This window comes from Myotis brandtii, unplaced genomic scaffold (genome assembly GCF_000412655.1).
Source record: "Myotis brandtii unplaced genomic scaffold, ASM41265v1 scaffold38, whole genome shotgun sequence".
In the NCBI taxonomy this organism is placed as follows: domain Eukaryota; kingdom Metazoa; phylum Chordata; class Mammalia; order Chiroptera; family Vespertilionidae; genus Myotis; species Myotis brandtii.
This window is the reverse complement of record NW_005364596.1, coordinates 2972627-2996699: the sequence shown is the minus strand read 5'-3', so window position 1 is coordinate 2996699 and position 24073 is coordinate 2972627. Positions and strand designations below refer to the sequence as shown.

The window sequence follows — 24073 nt, the reverse complement described above, 5'->3', positions numbered from 1 at the left end:
TTGCAGGCTTCTCATTCACACCTGAAAAAAAGTGGACAGACCCTTCCTAGACTCTTTCCCATGCATCCAACGCCCTTGAAGGCTCTCCTCAGAGAAACTGGAGTTGAGAATTTTAGTCGCCTGAATAGCACATACGGTGTGCTCAGCCACCAACCCTGAGAGAGATACTCAGGGAGCCTCAGCAGCTTCCGCTGCCTTGGGCTCCACACACTCCTAAGACTGCCCCTCAGCAAAAGCTGCCATCATTGAGCACTGAGGTGACAACACTGTGATAATACACGGGAGACTCGTTATGCAGCATAATCTGTATGCTGGCCTATTTATTTTCCCTTCAGGATGGAATATAATCTCTTGGAGGACCTGGAGGGTTTTATGCTGTTTACTGAAAAGAAAATCAAACTGGCTCAGAGTGAAGAGTGAGAGAGGAAGGCTGGGTGGGGAACAGGGCTCGAGACCCTGTGCCGCCCGCGGTCAGGGAGTCCCTCCAGGTGAGGCATTTAAATCGCTTCACACAAATGAACGTTCACTCTCAAAGCCTTTAAGTAACCAGATTCCATGCTTTCCTCTGATAAACCATTCCAGTGTTTACTAATCCATCCCTTGGAAGTAATTCTTCCAACCTAAATTTTTTCAACAATTTAAACCCATTTCCGTTGGATTTGTGTTCAGTGAAGAACAAAGCTGGTCACAAACCAGCATGAAAGAAACAGTCTTATTCTTAGAGATGATTTCAAACTAGCCTCCAAATCGAATGACGGCTTCTATCAGGCAGGTGCCACTGAAGACCAGCGAAGAGTTCCCCCATCAGGAGACACAGACTACGTCAAGATTTGGGCAGTGCCCAATTTCAACATGCTCAGGAAAGACCGAGAACCGCCTCAGATAGCACAGGGCTTTCTTGTCAAGCGATTTCATCACTTGCACACGCAGTACGACCTTTTTGGTTTAAAATAGCCAACACCCTGGCACAGACATTCTAATCCAGGGAGGGAGGCAGCAGGACTCCCACACAGCTGCGGAGGGCAGGGCCACAGGAGGGTGGTCAGGAGATACCTCAAGGTCAGCGTGAAGCACAGCCTCACATGCTGTAATCCAGGGGAGCCACTCCGCGGTCACATCCGCAGTCAGCAAGCCCAGGTGATTCTGAGCAATCTGCAGGTAACCTATATAGCAGAGCCGGCACAACCAGCCCCAAGGAGAAGTATTCCCAGGAGTGCCGCACAACCTGGTCTCCTAAAAACCCTCCGCATGAAACACGCAGCAGCCAGACTGTCAGAAGTATGTCACTGGAACAGACAGGATTATAGCTCCCCTCTACTTTCCCCATCAATCTATAGTAGTGGGTTATAATGCACTAAGCAGAAAGTATCCAGCATCACCCACTGGGGTGCAGCAAGAAAACACTACAGTGTCAACATGCATCTTTATATTAAGAATTTTAAGCTTTATCAGAATATTTAATATACATCCTCATCGGGGCCCCCCACTTGCTCTCGATGTCAGATGGGCAAGAATGCCAAGTGGATCGAATAAAATGCTAATAATGCAATCACAAGCAAACATCAGGAAAATGACAAAGCTCACAGTTATCCTACGTCTAAGAGCAACTCTTGAAGAGCTTGCACTAGAGCTAACATCTATAATGAGATCTGACAAAATAATGAGAAATTATCAATTTCATTTGAAATAAGAATTTGTGGCTTCCATCAATGACTGTAAACATTGCCCTAAGTGTATACTGTGATCTGTGTTATTAGATAATTGTGTAATTCAGGCATATAATTCATAAATAATTATACAATGGTCAAAATTTCTAACTGATAGGAACCTGAAATCAAAAAAATTCTCACCACACATTTATGTATCTGAAGAGATCAACTGATTTTTATTTTACTTCCTCCCAAAATAGACTAAAGCAACTCCTTTTCTCACTGTATTAATGCTCATATCTGTGTCAGGAACATGATATAAGCTTCGGAGGCAAGAAACAGCTATGAAGTCAGAGGGAAAAAGGAATGAAGTACTAATACATGCTACAAAATGAATCAAACTTGAAAATATCATGCTAGGTAACTGCAGCAGTCACAATTGACCACATATCATAATTCCATTCTTATAAAATGTCTCAAACAGAGAACTATATGAGACAAAAATAGATTAGTGGTTTCTTGGGTTTCTGGGGTGGGAAATGAGGGCATCGGGAGACAAGGGATGACTGCTAAAGGGTATGGGGTTACTCTCTGAGGTGATGAAATGTCCTACATTATGGACATTGATGGACTGTGATGATGGTCGCACACATCTGTGAAAATACAAAAACCCATTAATCTGTATACTTTAAATGGGTGAACTGTATGGTATGTGAATTATATCTCAAGTTATTTAAAAAATAAGCAACTAATGAATAAATGTTGAGTAAGTATGTGAATAAATTCCTCCTCCCACCCAATTAATAGAAAAAGCCAGAGGGGACCCTCCTGGATGTGATTTCCCTGAGTACACCTACTGTGTGGCTTACTCCTTGTCCAGGGAGCTACCTCATAACTTTAAAACAACGGAATGTTTACTCATGTCAACACAGCACCTGGATGAGAATCGTGGACAAGGAATTCTAGGACCAGACTGTGGTGTAAGTAGAGAATAGAGACCAGGGATGGGCCGGTCCTCTGAAGGCAGGCTTTTATGGTAAGGGAAGCCATAGTCAGATGGCCAGACCTTCCCTGATGCAAGGCTGCACTTCTGGTGCCCCCAGAAAGTTACTAATTCACAAGATGCCCTCTCAGAACAGGCAAGAGCAGTACTGTGTCAATTTTCTACCTTGTTTGCTCGTAGGGCAGAAAAAACCTCCTTCGCCAGGGCACTGAGGTCAATTCTAATGCTCGCAGCACTGGGAGAGGTGGGGCCGTTTCCCTCTCTGACCCAGCTCTGAGGGCGGGCACCAAGATGCCCAGGGCCTTCAGACAAGCACACTGCCATGCCAGCGCCCCTCGCAGTTCACGAAACAACCATTTGTCTTTACCAGGTTCAGATAAGAAAACAGAGGCTGCAGAAGCCAGGCACTTGTTCAAAGACACAGGGCTAATGAAAGACTTGCCTAACTCCATGTCAGTATTTTCCCCACCATTAAATTAGCAACAAAAGAACTTAAAACATAAAATGTTTTTCTTCAAGGTAGTCAAGTATTTTCAAACTTCACACTGCATACACACATTATTGAATTCACACAAAATTAACATAATGAAAAATAAACACCTGAGATGTCCCTGAATTATGAACTCTTTTCTCATTTGCAAGTTAAAAGTCACATTTCTCTTGCAACTACAGAGATTTCTGTTCTTTCCTGATAACCAGCCATCTTGGGAGGAAACATTTCTTTTTGAAAAATTTAATCTCTGACCAATGTCCCCAATTAGCTATATAAGAAACCCTCATAAAACCTAGTTAATATGATCCTGCTTTGTTTAACTTAGCTTTTAGCTTAGAATTCTTTGCTAAATGGTACGCAAGACATGACAGCAGAGATCCTCAGGCCTGCAACGCGCAGATCTACCCTGGCAACCGTATTCCTCGCAGACAGGGATCCCCTGCCATGGATATGACCAAGTATTTCCTGGAGATGGTAACTAAGCCACATGATGTTCAAAGCAGTCATTACCTGCCGTGTTTCCAACTGTCACGAAAATGTTCAAACTGTTTGTGAGTAAAGAAACAGAAACAGAAAGGTAACAGTACTTTTTCCATGAGACACCTAGCAAGTGGCTGGTCCTGGATCCGGGCTGCGGCAGTGAAGATCCAGCGCGTGTGTTCTCAGCCACCGTACCATGAAGTGGAAACTATCTACCTGCATGAGGTCCTGTTTGCCCAATTCTAATGGAAGTCAAGTCTGACAGCTCTTCGAAACGTGGTCACAGGGTGCACAGAGCCAACGTCTATTACAAGTCAGGGTTTCTGGTGGTTGTGTTCATGAAATAATGACACAGCACCAACAACATAAAACACAGGAGAGTAACTCCTAGTCTTCATTCTTACCAACCACCAGTTCACTTGGCACCAATGTTTATAAATTTGTTCATCTGAAATGTTTTATGATGTAGAAGCATGGAGCACACTGTCGAATCTCAGAGGGCAGAGGGGAGGGTTGGGAAGGGGAGAGATCAACTAAAGAACTTGTATGCATATATGCATAACTCATGAACTCAAGAGAGTGGGGTGGGTGGTCGAGGCCTGGGGCAGGGGGCAGGGGCGAGCTATAAGGGGTCAATGGGAGAAAAAAGGGGACATATGTAATACTTTCAACAATAAAGATTTTTTAAAAAGAAAACTAACCAGAAAAACGTCTTATGATGAATGTATTAACGAACTCTATTATTAAAATAAATAAAATGCTCTATAAATAGTTCTGAGTTCTTTTCTTCAATAGTCTTAGGTTGCTTAACATGTGTGACCTTTTAATTTAAAAAGTGTTTATTAAGCTCAACCAAACGGAACCATCTACACAACCATTTCTAAGTAAGTAAGCCTAATACTCTCTACCATACTTCCAATGGGCCACACTGAACTGAAAGCAGGTACAGGAAGAACGGCACATCATTAAACAACGACAGCCCGGCGGACTGCGCTAACGGCTGCACGGCTCCAGGAAGACCTGGCTGGTCGCTGCCATTGGACCCGGGTCGGTTCTGGTGAGGGGGCTCCTACTCACTCTGTGCTGAGCAGTGCCTCTCCCTTACTAAGCCGAGAGCTCCCGGGAGTGCTGACTCTGTCTTCACTGACCTACATCCACAATGGGGCTCGGCACAATGACTTTGAAAATAAGAACCTTCAAATACTTATGGGACCAATTATTAAACCATTCCTGAAATAAACATTCTCTGGTGTTAGTCTTCATTCTACCAGGAAAGCTGTTTAACCTTAAACTTTAGGGTTAGCTCAGAGATGGATTCAAAAGAAAACTTCTTCTGATTAGTGAGATGGAATAAAATGTCCTTTCTGGTTCCTGTACCATCCAACAAGGGCCCAAAAAGCTGTACTAGCATCTTCTCTCCTGAAATAAAATATGAGTAATGAGCAAAGCTAATGCTGAAAAGCATTTTCTTGTAACAAGAAGATAGTTGTTTACACAATAACCAGCAGATCTCAACTGTGTCGTAAAGAAACAGAGAAAAATAGTCACAATATAGGTGTAGAATAGTTTTGAACCATTATTATTTCAAGAGTAGTTGATCAAAATGGTTAATATGCTTTATAAAGAGTTCTCATAAATCAAAAAAGATATGAACAAGTAATTCAGGTAAACATAAATATGTAAAACAAACACAAAAATGTAAAAATACATATCTATAAACTATTTAAATCAATTTCTATTAAAAATAAGAAGACTTCTATAAAAATCTATATAGCCTATAAAAAAAGACTACATAAAAATATGTATTTTAACAGGGTTTCATTTTACCATTGCTTAAAACAAACAACAAAAACTTTAACATCCATAATTGAGAATAAAAATCAATAAATTGAAATATTCTTATGACTGGATAGTAGCCTGCCATTACATGATATAGGCCTATATTTATTCACATAAAATATATATATTTCACATATAGTTTAAAATTAAAAAATTACAATAAACCACTAACCTAATAAACCCATTTATAAAAATGCTTGTATTGTAAGTACAGATGCAGAAAGAACATCTGAAAGTGTGTGTGTGTGTGTGTGTGTATGAATGAAACATTTATATCTGAATAATAGAAATACATACAGGTAGTTTTTTCCTGTTCTTTAATGAGTTTTCCCCTGGCTTTTAAAAAAAACTTACTAATTTTTAAAAACGAACCAATCCACCCACCTTCCCCCGAAAAAAAAACCAAAACATTTCCTTTAGAGAAAGAAAAAAAGATTATTCCTAATAAGATCTCCTTAACAAGAAGTTTTTTTTCACTTTTTGAAGGAAACCTACTGTTGTAACTTCTCAGGAATGATCACAATTCCAGATAATTCTAAACTAATTTCTCTTACTAAATGTAACATCATGATACAAAAACATCACCACTAATAGCTCTAAAAAACGAAGCACATACCACATTGTAGTTGCTTATTGTGTAAAGGACACCCTCTGCAGCAGATTTATGCCTGTCAATGCTCAGTTATCTATATATATAAAACCCTAATATGCAAATAGGCCAAACGGTGGAACAACTGAACAACCGGTCGCTATGACCTGCACTGACCACCAGGGGGTGCGCACGGAACATGGAGGGCATCAGCCACAGCAGGATGGTGCAGCAGGTGAGTGGGGGCGCCAGGCCAAGGCAGGGTGCCAGTCACTGTCATTGGGGCGAGCCTCTGGTGGTTACTGAAAATTCTTTGCTCCCATGCGCCACAGTCCCGCCCGGCACTGGCACCCACTGCTGGTCCTGGTGCCAATCCCAATCGCTCAGTGCCGTCAGTGGGTGTGAGAGGCGGCTGCCAGCCCCATTGCCTCTCAGGGCTTCTCCAACTCCCCCTGCTCCTGAGGGGCGATCGGGGCCAGCAGCCATCTCTTGCGCCCACTGCTGGTGATGGCCCTGCTCACAGCCTGCTCCTGAGGGACAATCGAGGCAGCAGCTGCCACTCGCACCCACTGCTGGCACCGGCCCCAATTGCTCTGCGCCATCAGTGGGTGCAAGCGGAGCCAGCACCGTCAACGGGTACAAGCGGGGCCAGTGCCATCAGCGTGTGGGAGTGGTGGCTGTGGAAGTGGGGCCACTGGTAGACAGGGGACTGCGGTGGGAGGGGGCCTGGAGGATGAGCCAAGACCCGCCTCTGTGCCTACCACAGTTTCCTGGCCCACGGTTCCTTTCAAGGCACTGGGAACCTAGTCCTATATAATAAAAGCCTAATATGCAAACTGTTTCCTCAGGCAGGAGTTAGACCAACTGGGAGAGGGGCGGCATGGAACATGGTGGGTGTTGCCGACACAGTGCTGGCAGCGGGCGGCAGTGGAGGCACTGCTGGCCCCGATAGGCCCCGATGAGAGCAGGACCGTGGAATAGGTGAGTGGGCAGCACCAGGCCAAGGCAGGTGTGAGCAGGGAGAGGTGGGGCAATTGCCCTGATCAATCGCCTGATAGGCAGCGACTGGCAGCAGCGGCAGGAGGTGGGGCCAGCGAGCAGGCAGCGCCAGGCCAAGACAGGATGCCAGGCGGGGTTGCGGGGTTGTGAGGCTGGGGGCGCAAGCTGGGACTGCGAGGCTGGGGGCACAAGCTTGAGCCCAATCTCCGCAGGCCACCCCGAGGGACCCCACCTGTGCATGAATTTCGTGCATCAGGCCTCTAGTCATGGAATAAGGAGGCAACATCATTTACCAAAGAGAATTCAAGAATCACAAAACCTTTGACCACACAGCTACTTGGTTATCCTCTATTTGGTTAGACTTGGGGACACTGGGACTGTAGAAGTAGACAATGGAATTCCCATAAAAATCAGACATTTATCAACATGTGTCTGATACACCCAAGGATCAAATATTTCTGGGGAATTTTCACGAACACATTGTGCAATCACATGGCTGTGTGCTGAGTGAACCAAAAGACAATTTTTAAGTATTCTTAGAACCTGTTATTAAGCCACCACTAAAGCTAAACTATCTATATTATTGAATAAAACAGAAACATACAGATACTTTTATAATCCTCAAAGTAGTTTATCAACATTGACTAAAGGATTCTTCTCAACCCCCTTTCGAGGAGAAACTAGTTCATGAATTGGACCCTAGCTCCTGGATCAGGGATATCTGGCTTTGAATCCAAATTCTACCACTTACTAAACTCCTGGACTATAGCAATCAAATAGCCTCTCTGTGCCTCAGTTTCTTTACTGGAAACATGAAAAGACAAGTAGTATTCACTTCACAGTGCTATAGTGAGTATTTAATAAGAAAAAATACATTAAAGTCCATTCATTAGATATATTCTACTATATTATTAATACTACTACTCTCCTTGCCTCTGGACAATGCCCAGTTCTATTTCCCAAAATCATACAGAGGCTGTTGTTCAGGAAAGTTAGGTGATTTTCTGAGGCACTTAAATGAATCAGGGACCAAAATGATGTCTATAATGTAAAATGTTTGGTTCCAGGTATTGGTTAATTTTTTGTTTTCTTACCATGAAAGAGAAAACTTAGGATAATCCTTAAGCCAAACTCACAAATGGCTGTCCTAAAACTTGCCCCTCTTTCTAGATTACTTCCATTAATACTGCCCCCTCATAATCAGGCTGGAACCTTAACCATCTTCTATACACCCCCCACCTCCCCACCCCCCACATCTCACTGGGCGCTGTTGACTCCATGTTCTCCACCAGAACAACAGATATTACTACCAAAAATTACGTTAAAGAAATGTATAACTTCATATAATACCTCATTTTATACTCACAAAGCCCTGTAAGTGAACAATCAATTCTCACTGATGAGAAAGTCCTTGATTCAACCATCGTTTAGCACCTTCTGTGTGCCAGCAGCAGTGATGGCAATACAAACCGCGGTTGCAGAAGGCACCTAAAGTAGGAGCCAAGGTCTGGGCCCCCATTACGGTACCACTACTTATCAGGGGTGTGACCTGAGCAAATGACCTACTTCATGTGACCTTCCATTACATGGTCTGTTCCCTTTCTATACCCCCTATGGCTCAGTTTCTCAACCCTCTTTATGCCTCCGTCTCCTCATCTGTAAAATAGGGATATTAGGGATATCGTCAGGTTACTGTGAGGATTAAAAGAGCTAATACATATAAAGGGCTCAGAACAGATCCTGGCATGGACTAAATACTCAAAACTAATAGCTAACGTCTAGTCGATGAACTCTGTATTTAATGCTCAGGTAATTTCTCAGCTCAATGTCAGCTTTGGGATTTTGCATGAGTTGATATATTTTTAAGACTTGTATCTTATATGGACTGATATCTGGTGTTATTGCCCTGCATTAGTAAAGTTTTAACATTTCTGCTATATTTATTCCCCAAACACCTAGGGAGTAACCTGCTCTATGCAAGGTAGTATAATGGGTTCTGGGCCATAGAGATGAGTAAGACATGCTCCCTATCCTAAAGGAACTGAGAGCTAGTGAGAAATACAGCCTCGGAGACAACCACCCATTATCTAAGACATGGGAACAGAGTCATGAGGAAGGTCCTATGGGAACCCACAGGACCGGTGGTGCAATCAGGAGCAGCTTCCGGAGGACGTACCATTTAGCCTGGGCCTTTAAGGACGAACGCGATTGTGCGGTGCTGGCGAGGCATCTCAGGGAGCCAGGGGTTTGGGAAAGGGTTCAGGGTGCAGGTCTGGAAATGTAGCTGAATCATAAGCTGCAGGGTAGGGCAGTGAGGAGGCGGGTCTTGAAAGGTATATGGTCCAGATTGTGGAAAGCTTTGAAAAGAATGCTAAAGAGCGTGGGCTTTATTCTATGGTCCGTGGAGGAGAGCCCTTGGGGAGGAAACCTCCTGAGGTCTGACTAGAAGTGAACAGAGGACCAGGAGTCTCGATGAAGGACGGGCTGGATAGAGCTGGGTGGAGAGAAAGTGAGGCCAAAGCGCCAGACTTTGAGTTCAAGTCCCACTGCTTCCTTGGTGTGAGACCTTGTGTGAGTCACTTAGGTTTTCTGAACCTCCGTGACATTTTGACCATCTTCTGGGCCAGTGTTTCTTCAGCGTTACTTCAGGTAACCATCAATAAAGTAACTTGTCGGAAGTGTGTACACATGACCTGCCTGTAGTGTCTGGTTCAGGACATTTGCACAGGGACCCGTTTCTGCCTTTTCAGGGAGAACACGAGTGATTTTGTTGCAGTTGGTCCCCTCCCAGAAACCCTACTACTGACAGAGAGTAAGAGTACCGTGTATTTTTACAAGTAGGAAAGGCGGCGATCTATGTCACGGGTGAAGAAACCAAGGTTCGGAGAAAGGAAGTCACTGCTGAAGAACACAAGGCTGGTCAGCAGCTGAGCACTGGGATCTAGATCGGACTCCAACTGCAGTGCTCGCTGCAACTCCCATCACGTGTGGGGCGGCGTGTTACCACCCCTGCCCTTGGCCCAGTCTGATCCATCTGATCAATGATTAGGATGAAGGAGCTAACCACCCTCTCCTTCTGCCTTCCTCCATAGCCTGGCCAATAAGGTAGGAATTTCTGCGCTCTGGGCAGTGGCGGAAGCTTTCTTCTCTCCCACTCCCTCATTCACTTCTCACAAGGGAGACCTACCATACTCGTCTGTGGTGACTGAGAGAAGGAACTGGGCAAGGACAGACTGACGCCCTGTTTTCTCTCTTGGGGCTCGCTTGCCCAAGCACAGGTTTGTTCTCATTTCCAATTCTCTGGCAGGTAAACTGCTGCTTCTGCTGAAGGGGGCGTGTTCAATTTAGGGAAGTTAAAGGAAATCCAAATTCATGCCATGGTTCAAGCCACAGACTCCAATTCAGCCTTTTGCTAAGTAAACTGACATTCTGCTCTCCATCTGAAGTACAATAATGTACTTCAGTACAAAATGGCATTTTATGCTCCCATTGCATGAGTGTCTAGCATGTATTGTGTATGTTTATGTATATTTCTACATATGCATAGGAATAACTCTAAAGGCCACAAGCGAATTTTAAGTGTTCATCTCTGATAGTGGGATCCTGGGAATTTAATATTTGTTATTCCTGTTGCTCACTGAGTTTTCTATTTTTTCTAGTGAATATGTGTCAATTTTTAATGAATTATTTTTTATTTTCATTAAAAGTAGTTAAGCATTATTGAAAAGAAATTTCCAACAAAATCATCAACATAATAATTGCTTTCCTGTTTTACATTTTAATTATGATTCCTTAATAAGTGTTTTATGTTCTGAAAGGCAACTATGGTAATTTTTAATGAAAATAAATAAGTTTTTAGACCTTAAGGAAAGGCACGGACTCTACAACTTACTAAATTGAGGCAGGTTACTGCTCTCTCTGGAGATGGGCCTTATCTTAATGTGGAGATGATAACATCCACCCACAGTTTTCAGTTAAGATGAAATGAAACAAAATAACCATGTAAACTGCCTAGCACAGAATCTGGCACATGGTAGTAGTTTTAAAAAATTAAAAAGGTAATTGGTTTTCCTCTCAAAAACAAACTTCAGTTTCAATTTAAGATTTTAATGTGCACATAAAAAATTGAACAAAAAAAAACACACAATTCAAGCAACATTTGGGAGACTTAATTCTTTCCCTTAACCTTGCTAGCTAGCTAACTGGTTAACCCAACTATAGTAAACATATTTTTACTTCAGTCCTTTTTGGGTTTGTTTCTGACTTTTAAAAAAGTATGTATTAGGAGTCAAGACAAAGTCTAACACACCTGAGATAAGGTTACAGTACCTTTTCTCTTTACCCAAGTCATCTTAACTAGTCACCAAGAGGACATGTGCGATCACCATTATTATAAGGTACTAGGGGCCCAGTGCATGAATTCGTGCACGTGGAAAGGAACTGTGGGCTGCAGGCTGCAGTGGGCACAGGGGCGGATTCCAGCCCATCCTCTGCGCCCCCGCCCGGCCCCTTCTGCCACGGCTCATGGGTCCCCGTCTGTCGGCAGCCCTGCTCCCGCCACCCCTCCCATGTGCTGACGGCGCCCGCCCCGCTTGCACCTGCTGAGGCGCAGAGCCATTCGGGCCAGTGCCGGTAGCGTGTGCGAGTGGTGGCTTTGGCGCCGGCAGCGGGTGCAAGCAGGGCTGTCACCAACAGCAGGTGCAAGAGGCAGCTGCCGGCCCCAAGTGCCCCTCAGGAACAGGGGGAGGTGAAGAAGCCCTGAGGGGCAATCGGGGCCAGAAGCTGCTCCTCACAGCCCCTGATGGTGCTGAGTGATTAGGGCCAGCACTGGGCGCCAGCAGCGGGTGCAAGAGGTGGCTCCAGTGCCGGCAGCAGATGTGAGCGGGGCCAGCACCAGCAGCAGGTGCAAGCGCCGGGTGGGACAGTGGCACGCGGGAGCAAGGAATTTTCAGTAACCGCCAGAGGCTCACCCTGATGACAGCGACCAGCGCCCCACCTTGGTCTGGTGCCCCCACTCGCCTGCTCCACCATCCCGCCGAGGCCAACGCCCGCCATGTTCCATGCACGCCCCCTGGTGGTCAGCATACATCATAGCGACTGGTTGTTCGGTTGTTCTGCCGTTTGGTCTACTTGCATATTAGGGTTTTATATAGAGAGATAATATATAGTGTTTAAGATAAAAGAATTCTGTACCAAGAAAGCTGACTCCATGTTTAAAGATATTTAATATTAGTTGGGTTTCACTGAGAGAAAAAGAAGTCTTGAAAGGAAAGGAAGCTGGAATTTTCCATGAGGCTAGAAGAGCATTGATTTCTCTTTGCTGCCTGGTCAACATATCCCCTTGGACCTGACCCTTCTAGGTGCCAGGAAAGCTAGAAAGATTCCATTTGAAAGAAAATTCAGAGGGGAAAAAAATAACTTGCTTGTTGTCCTCTACATTCACAATTATAGAGAGCTCCTCTCTCTCTAATTTTTGCAGTGGGGAGAAGAAAACCTAACCAAAAATATATTCTTACTCCCATCCAAGGAGTTAGGAGTTATCTGGCAATCTTCAAATATTAGAAGGATATGAGATTATTAACAAATATAAAATTTAGGAATCTGATCCCTTATGCTCCTCATTCCCTTACTAGAATAGAAGACTATGATGCTGAAAAGAAAAATCAGGTGCTCTCCTAACAATCAGGAGGGGGGAAAAGAACCCAAGAGAGGAAAGCCACCTTAGTAAGGGACATGATGACAAGTCCCAAAACTTATTTATGCAAATACTTTTTAAAGGTTAATGTAGGGCCTTCACTCAGTATTCAAATTCCAGGTCAGCAAGATGGCATAGTAAGAACCAAAAGTTTCCTCCCTTTCTCAGTTGCTTCTTAGGTACAGCCAAGACCTCTCCTGCCTGCAGAATTCCCAGCAGGCGGGCACCAGGGCACTGGGTAATACCACCTGAGACTCCAGCTTTGCTCCCTTAACTGGAAAACTGAGGGCTTTTGCAGGCTTTATATGAATTTCACATCAACCATACAAGCTGGACAAGCCAGAGAGTAATATGCCATTTTGTGAATAAGGAAACAAAGACTGACAGAGGTTAAATAACTTCTCCAGGCTCTTGGGGAAGAGTAATAGACTTGGGACCAGACTCAGCTTTCACCTAATAAAGACTCAAAATTTTTGCTTCCCTGTTGCAGACGGATATAATCAATTTACAGCACACACTGGCCTAGGAAAGTCAGCACGGATGCTGCCACATGCTTTTAGAAAGAACACAAATAATGTTACATATATATTTTATTGATTTCAAACAGGAAGAGAGAAAAACATCAGTGATGAGAGAGAATCACTGACTGGCTGCCTCCTGCACACCCCCTACTGGGGATCAAGCCTACAGCCTGGGCATGTGCCCTGACGGTGAATCAAACCGTGACCTTCTGGTTCATAGGTCGACGCTCAACCACTGAGCCAGACCGGTGGGGCACAAAGAATTTTTAACATCAGAGAACATCTCAAGTGTTACTGAAGAAACAAGTCCTTTCTATCTGGGGAAGAATAAAAATGAAGTGAAAAGCATTAACCATATGATACTAAAATATAATTGAAGATGGTTTTCTCTTTATTCTATTTCTATCTCAAGCACCCTTCTGAAAAAAAGCATTTCTATCACCTCCTCTTCTTCAATGAGGTTTCTGGACCTAAATAAGAGCTAAGCACTTCTTATGATCAGTTCTCATAGGAGGGCCCACTCCCATTCTTCTTACAGGAGCAGCAAGCTCAGAGGATGGCAGCTTTCCACTCTTACTTGAAAACTTAACATTCTGTAAGGAGCTGAAAGACACTGATTTAATGCTCTTTTCATTGATGCAACAAAATCAGAGAGAAAGGAAAATAATACAATGCTAAGGAGTATGTAGCAGACACGTTTAGATTTTACTTTTCACATAGCATTTGGTTAGATACAGAGAAATCTTTTGGAAATATCCCAAAAACCCTATATGAAAATTTCTTTATTCAGAAAATCTAATGAAGTGCCTATTCTGTACTAGGCTGAATATAACTATCTCATAATTCATCAGTAGTCTCAGATCAATTGATTAGATAATCAACTATCATCAACAGTTGATAGTTTCATTGCAAAATATAAATATAAGGACTTGCAAAAATATTTTAGTATATCAGCTGTAAATTTTTTGTTTTGGTAATTGTCTCACTGAGAAGCTGACAATAGTTAAAGAACATTAAAGCTACACGAGAGCCACTCCTCTTTTTACATTCTAGAGCAGCCGTGGGCAAACTACGGCCAGTGGGCCGGATCCGGCCCGTTTGAAATGAATAAAACTAAAAAAAAAAAAAGACCGTACCCTTTTATGTAATGATGTTTACTTTGAATTTATATTAGTTCACATAAACACTCCATCCATGCTTTTGTTCCGGCTCTCCGGTCCAGTTTAAGAACCCATTGTGGCCCTCGAGTCAAAAAGTTTGCCCACCCCTGTTCTAGAGCCTTCCCTCCACCCAGCCCTCATTCAACCTTTCTCTGCTACCTTTGAGTAAAGTAGCAATAGGCCCCTTTTTTAAAGTGAACATAACATTAACAATACAGTACTTGTGGGTATGGCTAGAAACAACGGTCAATAATCAAATGTTTTTCAGAGTTGATTTGCCCCTCATTAGCTGCAAAAATAAGATACATTTCTAGACCTTCTGTAATGCTGCATCTCTGCCAGTTATATTTCTCAGTCAGATGGGAGACAGGAGACAGGTAACCAAAACTCTTGCTGGCTCTGTATACCCTTGCAAATTTCCCACTACACAGGGGAGGCAGGTGAGTACCATTCCTCAGTGAGCTTCGTAAGTAGTCTACATACTAGTATAGCAAGTAGATAACTTCAGCAGGTCTATAAATTTAGATAGAATGGGTATTGTGAGCAAATATACTACTTTACAGAGACTATAATCCTCTGAACAGCCTCTGGTATTAGTCTGTAAATAGCCCAGGCTAGATTAGCTACGTTATCAAAATCTCGGGAGTTAGCAATCCCTGTTCACTGTTAGTGTTCAACTCCCAATCTCCCCCTTTGGTGCATTTCAAACCTTACCCCTCAGTCTTTGTTGTTGGTCTTTAGGCCATTTCCTGACTTTATGCCTCTAAATCCTAGAGACTGAATCATTTATTTGCCTAAAATGACTTAAGAGCTTATAGCAGAGCCTACAGTTCCTAGACTGTGACTTCATAAGGTCACAATTAATATTAAAAAACTGATCATGAATCTAAAACATATTTTTTTAATTATTTAAATAAGATCCAATGGTTGCCTTTTCCAAATGAGTAAGGACCTGTCGGAACAGTACAAAGCAGTACTAAGTCTCTCGATGCCACAGTATTAGCTTTCCACAGGCTGGCTCAGTTTGGCCTAACCACTTAAGTAATGACTTTAAAGATGCAAGTGTTACATGAATATCCTCTTTTTTCTAAACCTCATTCCCATGACAGCAGCACCTATGTAACACTGAGCTCTACTCTGCCCAGAAATAAAACAGATGTGCTTTTCTGCTGGCCCACAGACACTGCTGGCATATTATGCCCTTAAATTCCAAGTTTACCTCAAAATCAAAGGGAAACCAGTTTTATAAAGTTCTAATCATGTATCTATAATATACACCTGAGAAACAAAGGAGTCAGAGAAGAATGGAATGATCCAATTGCTTTTACCAGTCACATAAACCAAAAACATTTCTGTCTAAAGAACTAACAGCATTAGTTTGAGAGAGAGAGAGAGAGAGAGAGAGAGAGAGAGAGAAAGAGAGAGACTGACTCAAAAGCTGCAAATTTTTCTCAGTTGATATTATGGAGGAATTCTTATGAGGCTACAAGTTCAAGTCCAGACAGACCCATTTGGGAGGCCCTATCTCTGTCCTATTCAATCACACAGGCGTCTTTGTCCACGAGAGAGACTGGATAAAAATAATGGGGTTGATGAGAGCAAGTCCAGGGCCAGCATGGGGGATGGGAGAGGGTTACTTCAAAGAGCAAGATTTTCTGTAGGTTGGCTCAATGGCCTTGTCTTACTGAAACTGGGTTGTTCTCATGTTTTTATGAACAAGAAATTTCTGGGATCATTTCAAAAAAACATATCTGCGTAAGGGCCATACACTTGTGGTATCAGTCATGCAAGAACAACAGCTCCTGAAGGGCCATGCGGCATGGCTCCCTGGGCCACTGGAATAAGTAAGCTGTTAGTCATAAGAGGCCTAAGATATCTGTAGGGGGGATGGCAACGGCGCCCGCTTATTCTTATTGTGATCCTTTCCCAACTTTGTAGCAGTACAATTAAGAATGAGTCCAACAGAGGAGTCTGGGGGCTCTACGGAACTTTCCCATGCTTTCTTCCGACACCCACATGCAGATCTGAGATAGAACGTGCTTTCTAAAAGTTGACTTCTCTTGTGCTTAAGGTAAAGAGGAAAAATTTTTACCCTTAGCTTCAAAAAGTATACAACTTAGATTAGAAAATTTAAAGTAACTTGTCAGTAAATCACACTAAGTAGTTCCTTGCACTAAAGTGAAAAGACACGCTGCCTTAAAAATCTTGCTCAAAATATAAGCCATAGTCTCCTCTACCCTTGAATTAATTATTTCTGTGATTGTTTTCAAAGCTACACAGGAATGTGATGTACAGTGATTTAAGTGTGAGCTTACTGATCAGACATATCCGCCTTAGATCCTTAATTTCAGATGTCAGCAATGATAAGAAGAATCAAATTGTAGCTGTTTGTAAGTAAATACAAACATGGGAGGAGGTTACAACAAAGGTATAATAGGTATAATTCTGTCCATCAGAAATCCAAATGTTGATTCCCTGAAAGTGAAAACCACACACTAGAACTCAAAGCCCAATGAGCTGTTTGAGATAAGGAAAAAAAGAACCCGAAACATTTGAATAGCAATGTCCAATAATAGAAATAGGAAAGATGAAATGCAAACAAACATCCTCCTTTCCCACCTTAAAGTCGATCCTCGGGAAGATCACAAAGAAACACACATGCAGCCAGCAGCCAGGCTGGCCAGGTGCACTGTGGTTGGTAGAACCCAGCTGCAACATTTGTCGTTTCCTGCACTAAGCCGGCTGCTTTTCCCTCCCCTGAGCAGCTGAGAGAAATGAGATGTTTCTCTTCAAAGGTGTTAAACATTTGGGCTGTGTGAGGGACAAATGGAAGCCTGACACCTAAGATGAATAACCACAGCGCTCTAGGTCAGTGGGAACTTTCACTGTGTGAAAGCCAGCCAGGCTCGCTGCTCACACGGTATTCAGGCACATGAGCCACGAGCATGGGGACCCCACAGAGGAGGTAGCAAACTATTTTTTTCTCTTTTAATGTTAACCTTTACCATTTGCTGACAGGGATTTTCATAAATAAGACTCAGAGAAAGAATGGCTTGCGGGGGGGGATGCTTTTAATACACTCGCCAGGCTCTTGGCTCGGACATATTTAACAGGCTTCTGCATCCTCGCGCTCTCTACGAAGGCAGCCAAGGTTTACTGTGCTTCCAGAAGTCATACTGACACCAAATGCGTTATCAGTACAGGTACATTTTCATTAGGTCCATTTTGTCTGAAGTAAGAATTCTTATTTACCATTTTGTGAGACGCCCATTTGTACGTTTTGTGGTATAGACACACCTCTAAGAATTCCAGTTTTGGAAGAATATAATTAGCCCATTAAAATTTTCCTTCTGAAGGAAAAAAAAAAAGCTGGATTTGAGAAGGTGGTTCTCCTGAGTAGATAATACTACACTCAGGTCATAAGTAAAAGCTCTTCGATCATACGCATGTCAGCGTTTGTGGAAAAGAAGAGGAAAAGCATACAGAATTGTTAGAATGAGCTACGGGCAGAAACATCTCTGTGCGTGCCAGTGGCCCTAAACTGCTATTCTCCAGATTACCTGCAGTTACTACAAATGGAAGATTCTGTGTGGGGAAAGGGGCAGTCTAGGCCTTCCCCCACCCCCAGATGTTTTTCTAGCCCTAACACCTGCAGACCTAAAGTGCAGTAAACAAGCAGTTGTTTATAATGCAAATTCAAGTAACTGGGATGCCTCCGGGCTGCTCCCACCGTAAGCCCAAACACAAATGGTCACCCTGCTCCCTGACACCCCAGATAAAAACCTATCACTGTGGATGTCAGTTACACACACGCTGGCTAGCTCGCTCTGCTAAGGACCGAGTTAGCAAGAAGGCAGAAGTGTGGTTAAGGGTGAAGGAGAGAGGCTGCCTTCCGGTTAGTGTTTTGGGTCTCAGACGCGTTAAAAAACAGCTGTTAGGTATTAAAAACCCAAGATTGCAACTCACTTCGGTTGAACCTTAAACAAAAAAAAAAAAATTGGACATAGCCTTGTGGTTAAAATTGAAAAGCTTCTGGAACTGTGCAAAACTGCAGAATATCTGCAAGAAAATGTGCCTAAAATAAAATGTCCTAAAATGTAACAGAATAAAGCAAAGCAGCAGATAACAGGGTAGAGTAACTACTTCCTGACCACACCCCTCTCTTCCACTCTACACCAACCAACATTTATTCTGGCCACAAATCTTTCCTAAACAATGAATGGCTGTTCAATTCACTGACCTCAAAATTTGAATACATACACTAACAATAAATACTGTTTATTTTCTATCAAAATTTCAAAATGATTAATATGGGGGGGAGCAAAAGCTGGAGAGAAATGCTGAAGGCAGAAAATGCTGATTGAAAGAGAAAGAGAAGCTTATTTTTCAATATTAGTAGGGATCATCTATAAATACCAATAGATTTTTTTTTCCTTATATTGACTTTAAAAATTATTTTGAAAAGAGAAGTAGCTAAACTATGGAACAAATGCCACAAGTACTTATTAAGCGTTAACTGTGCATAGCTGAAAAGTATAAGACTGTTTTGGTGGCTATTTCCTATTGTTTAACAAGTCAGAGACTGTAATCTAGATTTGTGAGAAAGATTATTTGCTGTTCTAAAAAGCCTTAACAGAAATCTTCAATTATTCCTTATCTAAATCATATTCTCCACCCCCTTCAAAAAAACCAAACCAAACCAAATATCCCCCCTGTAAAAGAAATATCTGATATGTTTGTATGTTCAGTTCAACAAATATAGAGTCTCCTACAAATTTTAAAACTTAGAGAAGGATTTATTTGACAGTGGTCTCTAAATATTAAACTGTATTTGTTTTTACGCGCTCATTCACTTTTTAGGTAGGAGATTCATATTTACCACACAGGAATCTCTATCATTAAATATTTTAAAAGCCTTTTAAAATAAAATGTGAAATTGCTATTTCAACCATCACAAGATCTCCAAGGTCACAATTTTTGGCCGCGATATAAAAATTATAAAAATCTTAATCCCTACTCGAAAGTCAAGCATGTTTTTGAAATCTGTGGAAAAATAATGACAATAACTTCTAAATCACAGTGCCCACATAAAATATTTCTGTTTCACAAACCTATCATGTCAACAATTGAGTATCGTGGATAATCAAAATAAACACTCATACTCTTGACTATGAGTCATTCCTCTCTGCAATTTTGTGAATCTTCTCGACCCCAGATTCTGCTCAGGGAGGGATTAATGACAGTACTTTCCCCAAATGCCTTTCACTTAGTGGAAGAACTGGACTAATAAGGCAAAAATCATAGGTTCCTTTTTATGATCAGGATCTGACTCCGGGGAGGGACAGGTAGACTGAAACCCTAATCCCCAAGGCCCAGGCATACATGCTTTTCATGCACTTTTAGGTGGGAGAGGGAGACGGAATGAAGGTAAATATATTGATGGAGCACTAAACATCAATCCCCACACTGCAGGGCCGGTTCCCAGGGAGTACAATCGCCAGCACATCTCAGGTTCACCCACTACACAAGTTACCCTTTAGATGCTCTCTGAATGCAGAGATGAGGGAGGTTTCCCCTTCTCAGCCACAGAGAAACACGGTCACGTAACAGATCTGGACTTCTTCATGGTGCTATACATTTGCAACTCACATTTGCAACAATGGACAGTAGAGTAAAAATAGCTTGTCGCAACTGATTTTAAAAGAAACATTAGCTAACACAATAAAAGGAGGACTCTGTTTTAGAAGCTAAAGAAATATTTCGAATGTTCAGCTTCAAATGAGCCAAAGTGTTCTGATTCTACATAGCTTAAGGGCAATGCAGATACAACTGAAAGAGTAAATCAATTTTTCTTCTCATCAGCACAGAAAACACAATACTCATAAAATTATAAGTTTGTTGACTTAACTTCACTTGATTTCATGACAATTGGTGATCTGTTATTTATTAATCTTAACCAATAAAAAGCTAAAATTCCAAATACAAGACATCAAAGTTAGCACTCTTTTAAAGCAGCCATTCCTCATAACAGGTCTTATTTAGCAATGACTGGTCATATATAATGAAAGCATCTCCAATGTGCTTAAAAAAAACCAAAACCATTTTTTTTCCAAAATACAAATTAATGTGCTCTTCTGAAAATAATTTGTAACATCGGCATGTTACTCACTGTTCTCGGAATGGGTGGAGAGAGAGATCCATTTGACATGTATGGGTCATTATTCATATTTGGCATCATTATGTACCCGGAGTAACTCGAATAGGAGGGTCCCTTGTTGTAGAGGCCTCCGTCTGGATGCTTTCCTGAGAGAATCCAAAGAACAATTGATGATGCACTGGCTTCCTTTTTTACACATCACTGTTTTTTATCTGAAAAATCAACTAGTTCTATGACAAATGGGACCTTACACAAGAGTTGTTTACAAAATATTGTAACTGAATTATTATGCTCTATTTTAGATTGACAGTATTTATTCTCTTAAATGAAATTAGCAGTGAACCAGATGTTTTAAAAAACATGTGGTTCAATTTACTTCCACTACTGACTGGTGTTTTTACAAAAATAAGTGTTATCCATCTAACTTAATTTGTTCTAATACTAACAAACTGGACTAAGAAACAGAAACACATGAAAGAACACACACAAACCTAAAGCTACAATATAAACATATTAGGCCATTTAGCCATTGACACGAATATACATTTATACACTTAAAGTTATGCTCCACCTTATAGGCAAACTTGTAAATCCTACCTGTGCTTCAAGATTTCTAGAAAATTTCTAGTTTTTACAGGAGAGAGTTGTAACTAGTATATGGGCAACAACCCAAATTTATGAAGGATTAACTCCAGGAGACTTAATTTTGTGTGCTACACTTACATCATTTTGCCAAAGTAATTTGCATGTGTTCAGTATATACATTTCTTCTCTTTAATCTGTGTAACTACTTTGTAGCTCAGAAAGAAGCCTGATATTATAGTTCTCTTCCCTTCTTCTCTAGGTTGACATATTATACATACAAACACTTCGTTCTGGTCAGGCCAATTGTAAATAATTAAAGGAGAACAGAAAAGCCGGCTGTCCAACAAGGAAACCTTACAGATGCCTTGATTCTTTTAAAGTCACATGGAGTTCTCCTTAAATCTAAAAAATAGATACAATTTTTAAGCTTTGAGCAAGAATCAGAAATGGAGAGGAAGCCTGACTGTCATGTTTCATATGTATAGTCCCTAATTTTACAAATAAAGTTTTATATTTTTACAAGTTAGATTCTGCTTCACTGAGCCATATTTAGTCCATGCATTCTCTGCCTGCCTCCGCACTGTAAATAGAAACAGCAATTTAACAAATGAAAATCCATTTGAAACTATTCATGTTGGTAAATAAATTGGTTTAGACTGTCACTATAACAATGCGGGGGGTGGGGGGTGCTATAGGTCTAAGCCAATTAAAACTTTAGGTAAAATGAAGAAAAGAGGCAAACTCATTATTTCCTCTTCCACAAAGAATTTGGAAGCCAAATGAAATCCAAAGTGCCCTAACTCATTCAAATATAATTTTAAAATTCTGTAAGTATACATTAGAGATAAGCACTGTTTCCTGGGTTTTCTTTCCCATTTTGTTAAAATAGTGGGCATAGTATCATCACATCTGATCCTGTTTGTTTTTGTTGTTGTTGTTTTTAACTCGAAATAGCAAAACGTACCTACATTCACAAACTGCACTTGTTAAATGATAAAGTTGGAAGAAGTAGATTTAAGTCTTACCGTCATCAGGGTGTTCTCTGGCCTTGTCATGGTAGGATTCCTGCGAGGTTTGTGCTTGTCTGGCCACCTAACAGCATGAATCCCCATCCCCAAAAGAAAAAAAAAATCACCTTAGAGTTTGTGACAATACTGATATAAGTGTGTGTCCACTGGTGCAACTCAATCACCTGTTTTATTCATCTAAGAGGTGGAGGCTAGGGTTGAGTATTGGGAAATCTTTTCCTTTCCAACATGTATTTCTGAATCATTATTATCTACCGAGGACTACAAAGAGCACAAGTAATAAGAGGAAAAACAATATCAACATAGTAAATTTGGGAAAGATCCACATGCTGTTCTGACTGCTGTTTGCTAAAATGCATCAAGGCTGCTTGGATGCCTAATATGATAAGAGTGAGTTAATGGGGTTGATCGTTTTGATAGCTTCTTCAACCACTGTTCGCTTCAATCAGAGCTGATTAAAAGCTTGCTGAAATGTCACTTTACAACTGAAAATGACATTTTAAATAAAAACAAGTCAACCTCTCACAGGTGGGGGCTTAAGGCCATTGTCCCAAGCCAGTGCCAGCAGGAGCTCCACTCCATATAACCTACTATAGCCGGCTGAGTGCAAGCTAACCAGAGAAAAGTGAACTACTCTGTGGTTAAAGAAAGGAAGATTTGAGAGTCGGGTTATAGACATCTAAAAGGTAGCCCAGTTAATATCAGTTCTGGTAACCACCATCCACCCAGGCTCAACCACGTGCAAATCAGTGGTATTACCCCCTTCACCATCCTCCTTGGGACTGCCCCATGCCCATTTACCACCAGACAAACACTGACAGAGCCCAAAAACCTGGATTCTGGGCTTCAAATGCAGCAGAAACACGCAGAAAATGTGAAATGGTGGCAAGTTTATTTATGGAAGAAGGAAGGACAGCAAAATGGGTAGGAAGAAACAGAGGCGCTTCTACAAATATGAGAGTTTAGCCTGAGTGTTTTAGGGGTTATTTGGTTCTTTGGACATGTATCCCCCACCAATGACTTCTTGCCCTCAATATACACAGTCACAAACCATTCAAATGGGGTTGGGTGCACCCCAACTCCCTCCCTCCACCACGACGTCCCCTTCCCATTGGCATAACGGGGTGAAAGATTCAGAGGATAAAGACCACCCTTATAAATTGTCCTTAGAACTCAGGCCCCCCAGCCTTCAAAATGAGTACTCACCCCTGCCATTGGGATAAAGAAGGTAACTCTGAGGTGTTCTTAAACGCGTGTTTAAAACCCGAAATGCCCCCGCCCCCAAAACCACACGCTTTCTTTTTGGGGGCAGAAGGATGCCATTTAAGGAAAGCGGGTATAACCTCCAAGTTTCTTTGGAGGGAAAAATCGTTGATGAAATCATCGGAGTGTCAGAACTTTTCTACCGGATTTCCTCCAAAGCGTTTCCCAGCTGTTGAACGAGGGTGGCCAGTGGAGTGTCGGGTGTCAGGGTCCATCCGCCCACCCCACCCCCCTGCTGAAGCTTTCGCGCGGCCTGAAATAGCCCTTCCGCGGGGTCCCTGCTCCGGGCTTTCTCCCGCAGGCACCCACGTGGCTCTATTTACTCTACTCGAGTTACCGGCGCTATCGCCCGCCACTGGCCCGGGGATCTGATAAAGCGCTTTCCTCCATCCCCTGAGTGGGTGCCCTGGCTTCCGCTGCATCTCCACTCTGACTCGCCTGTCTTCTGTGTAGATTGAAGGCCTGATCCGGGCCCAAACTAACCCCAAATATAAGCGTCTTGGATTTTTGTTTTTTTAAGTGATGGGGGGTTGGAGAAAACCGCTGTTGCGGGAGGTACTGCAAGGGAGGCTCGGTTCCAGCGCGCCGAGGGCTGGGGCAACAGGCCTGCGT

General features: G+C 42.3%; 1 protein-coding gene across 4 annotated transcripts in view; it reads right to left on the bottom strand.

Moving 5' to 3' along the window:
• LEF1 (lymphoid enhancer-binding factor 1) overlaps positions 1-24073 on the bottom strand; it is a 116149-nt gene that overhangs the window by 91136 nt on the left and 940 nt on the right. For all 4 annotated transcript variants that reach the window (XM_005872416.2, XM_005872417.2, XM_005872419.2 and 1 more), the window contains exons 2-3: positions 22196-22262; positions 20598-20731 (exon numbers count right to left, since the gene is read on the bottom strand). In XM_005872416.2, coding sequence (XP_005872478.1) covers positions 20598-20731; positions 22196-22262 — 201 coding nt within the window. The remainder of the gene's footprint in view (positions 1-20597; positions 20732-22195; positions 22263-24073) is intronic.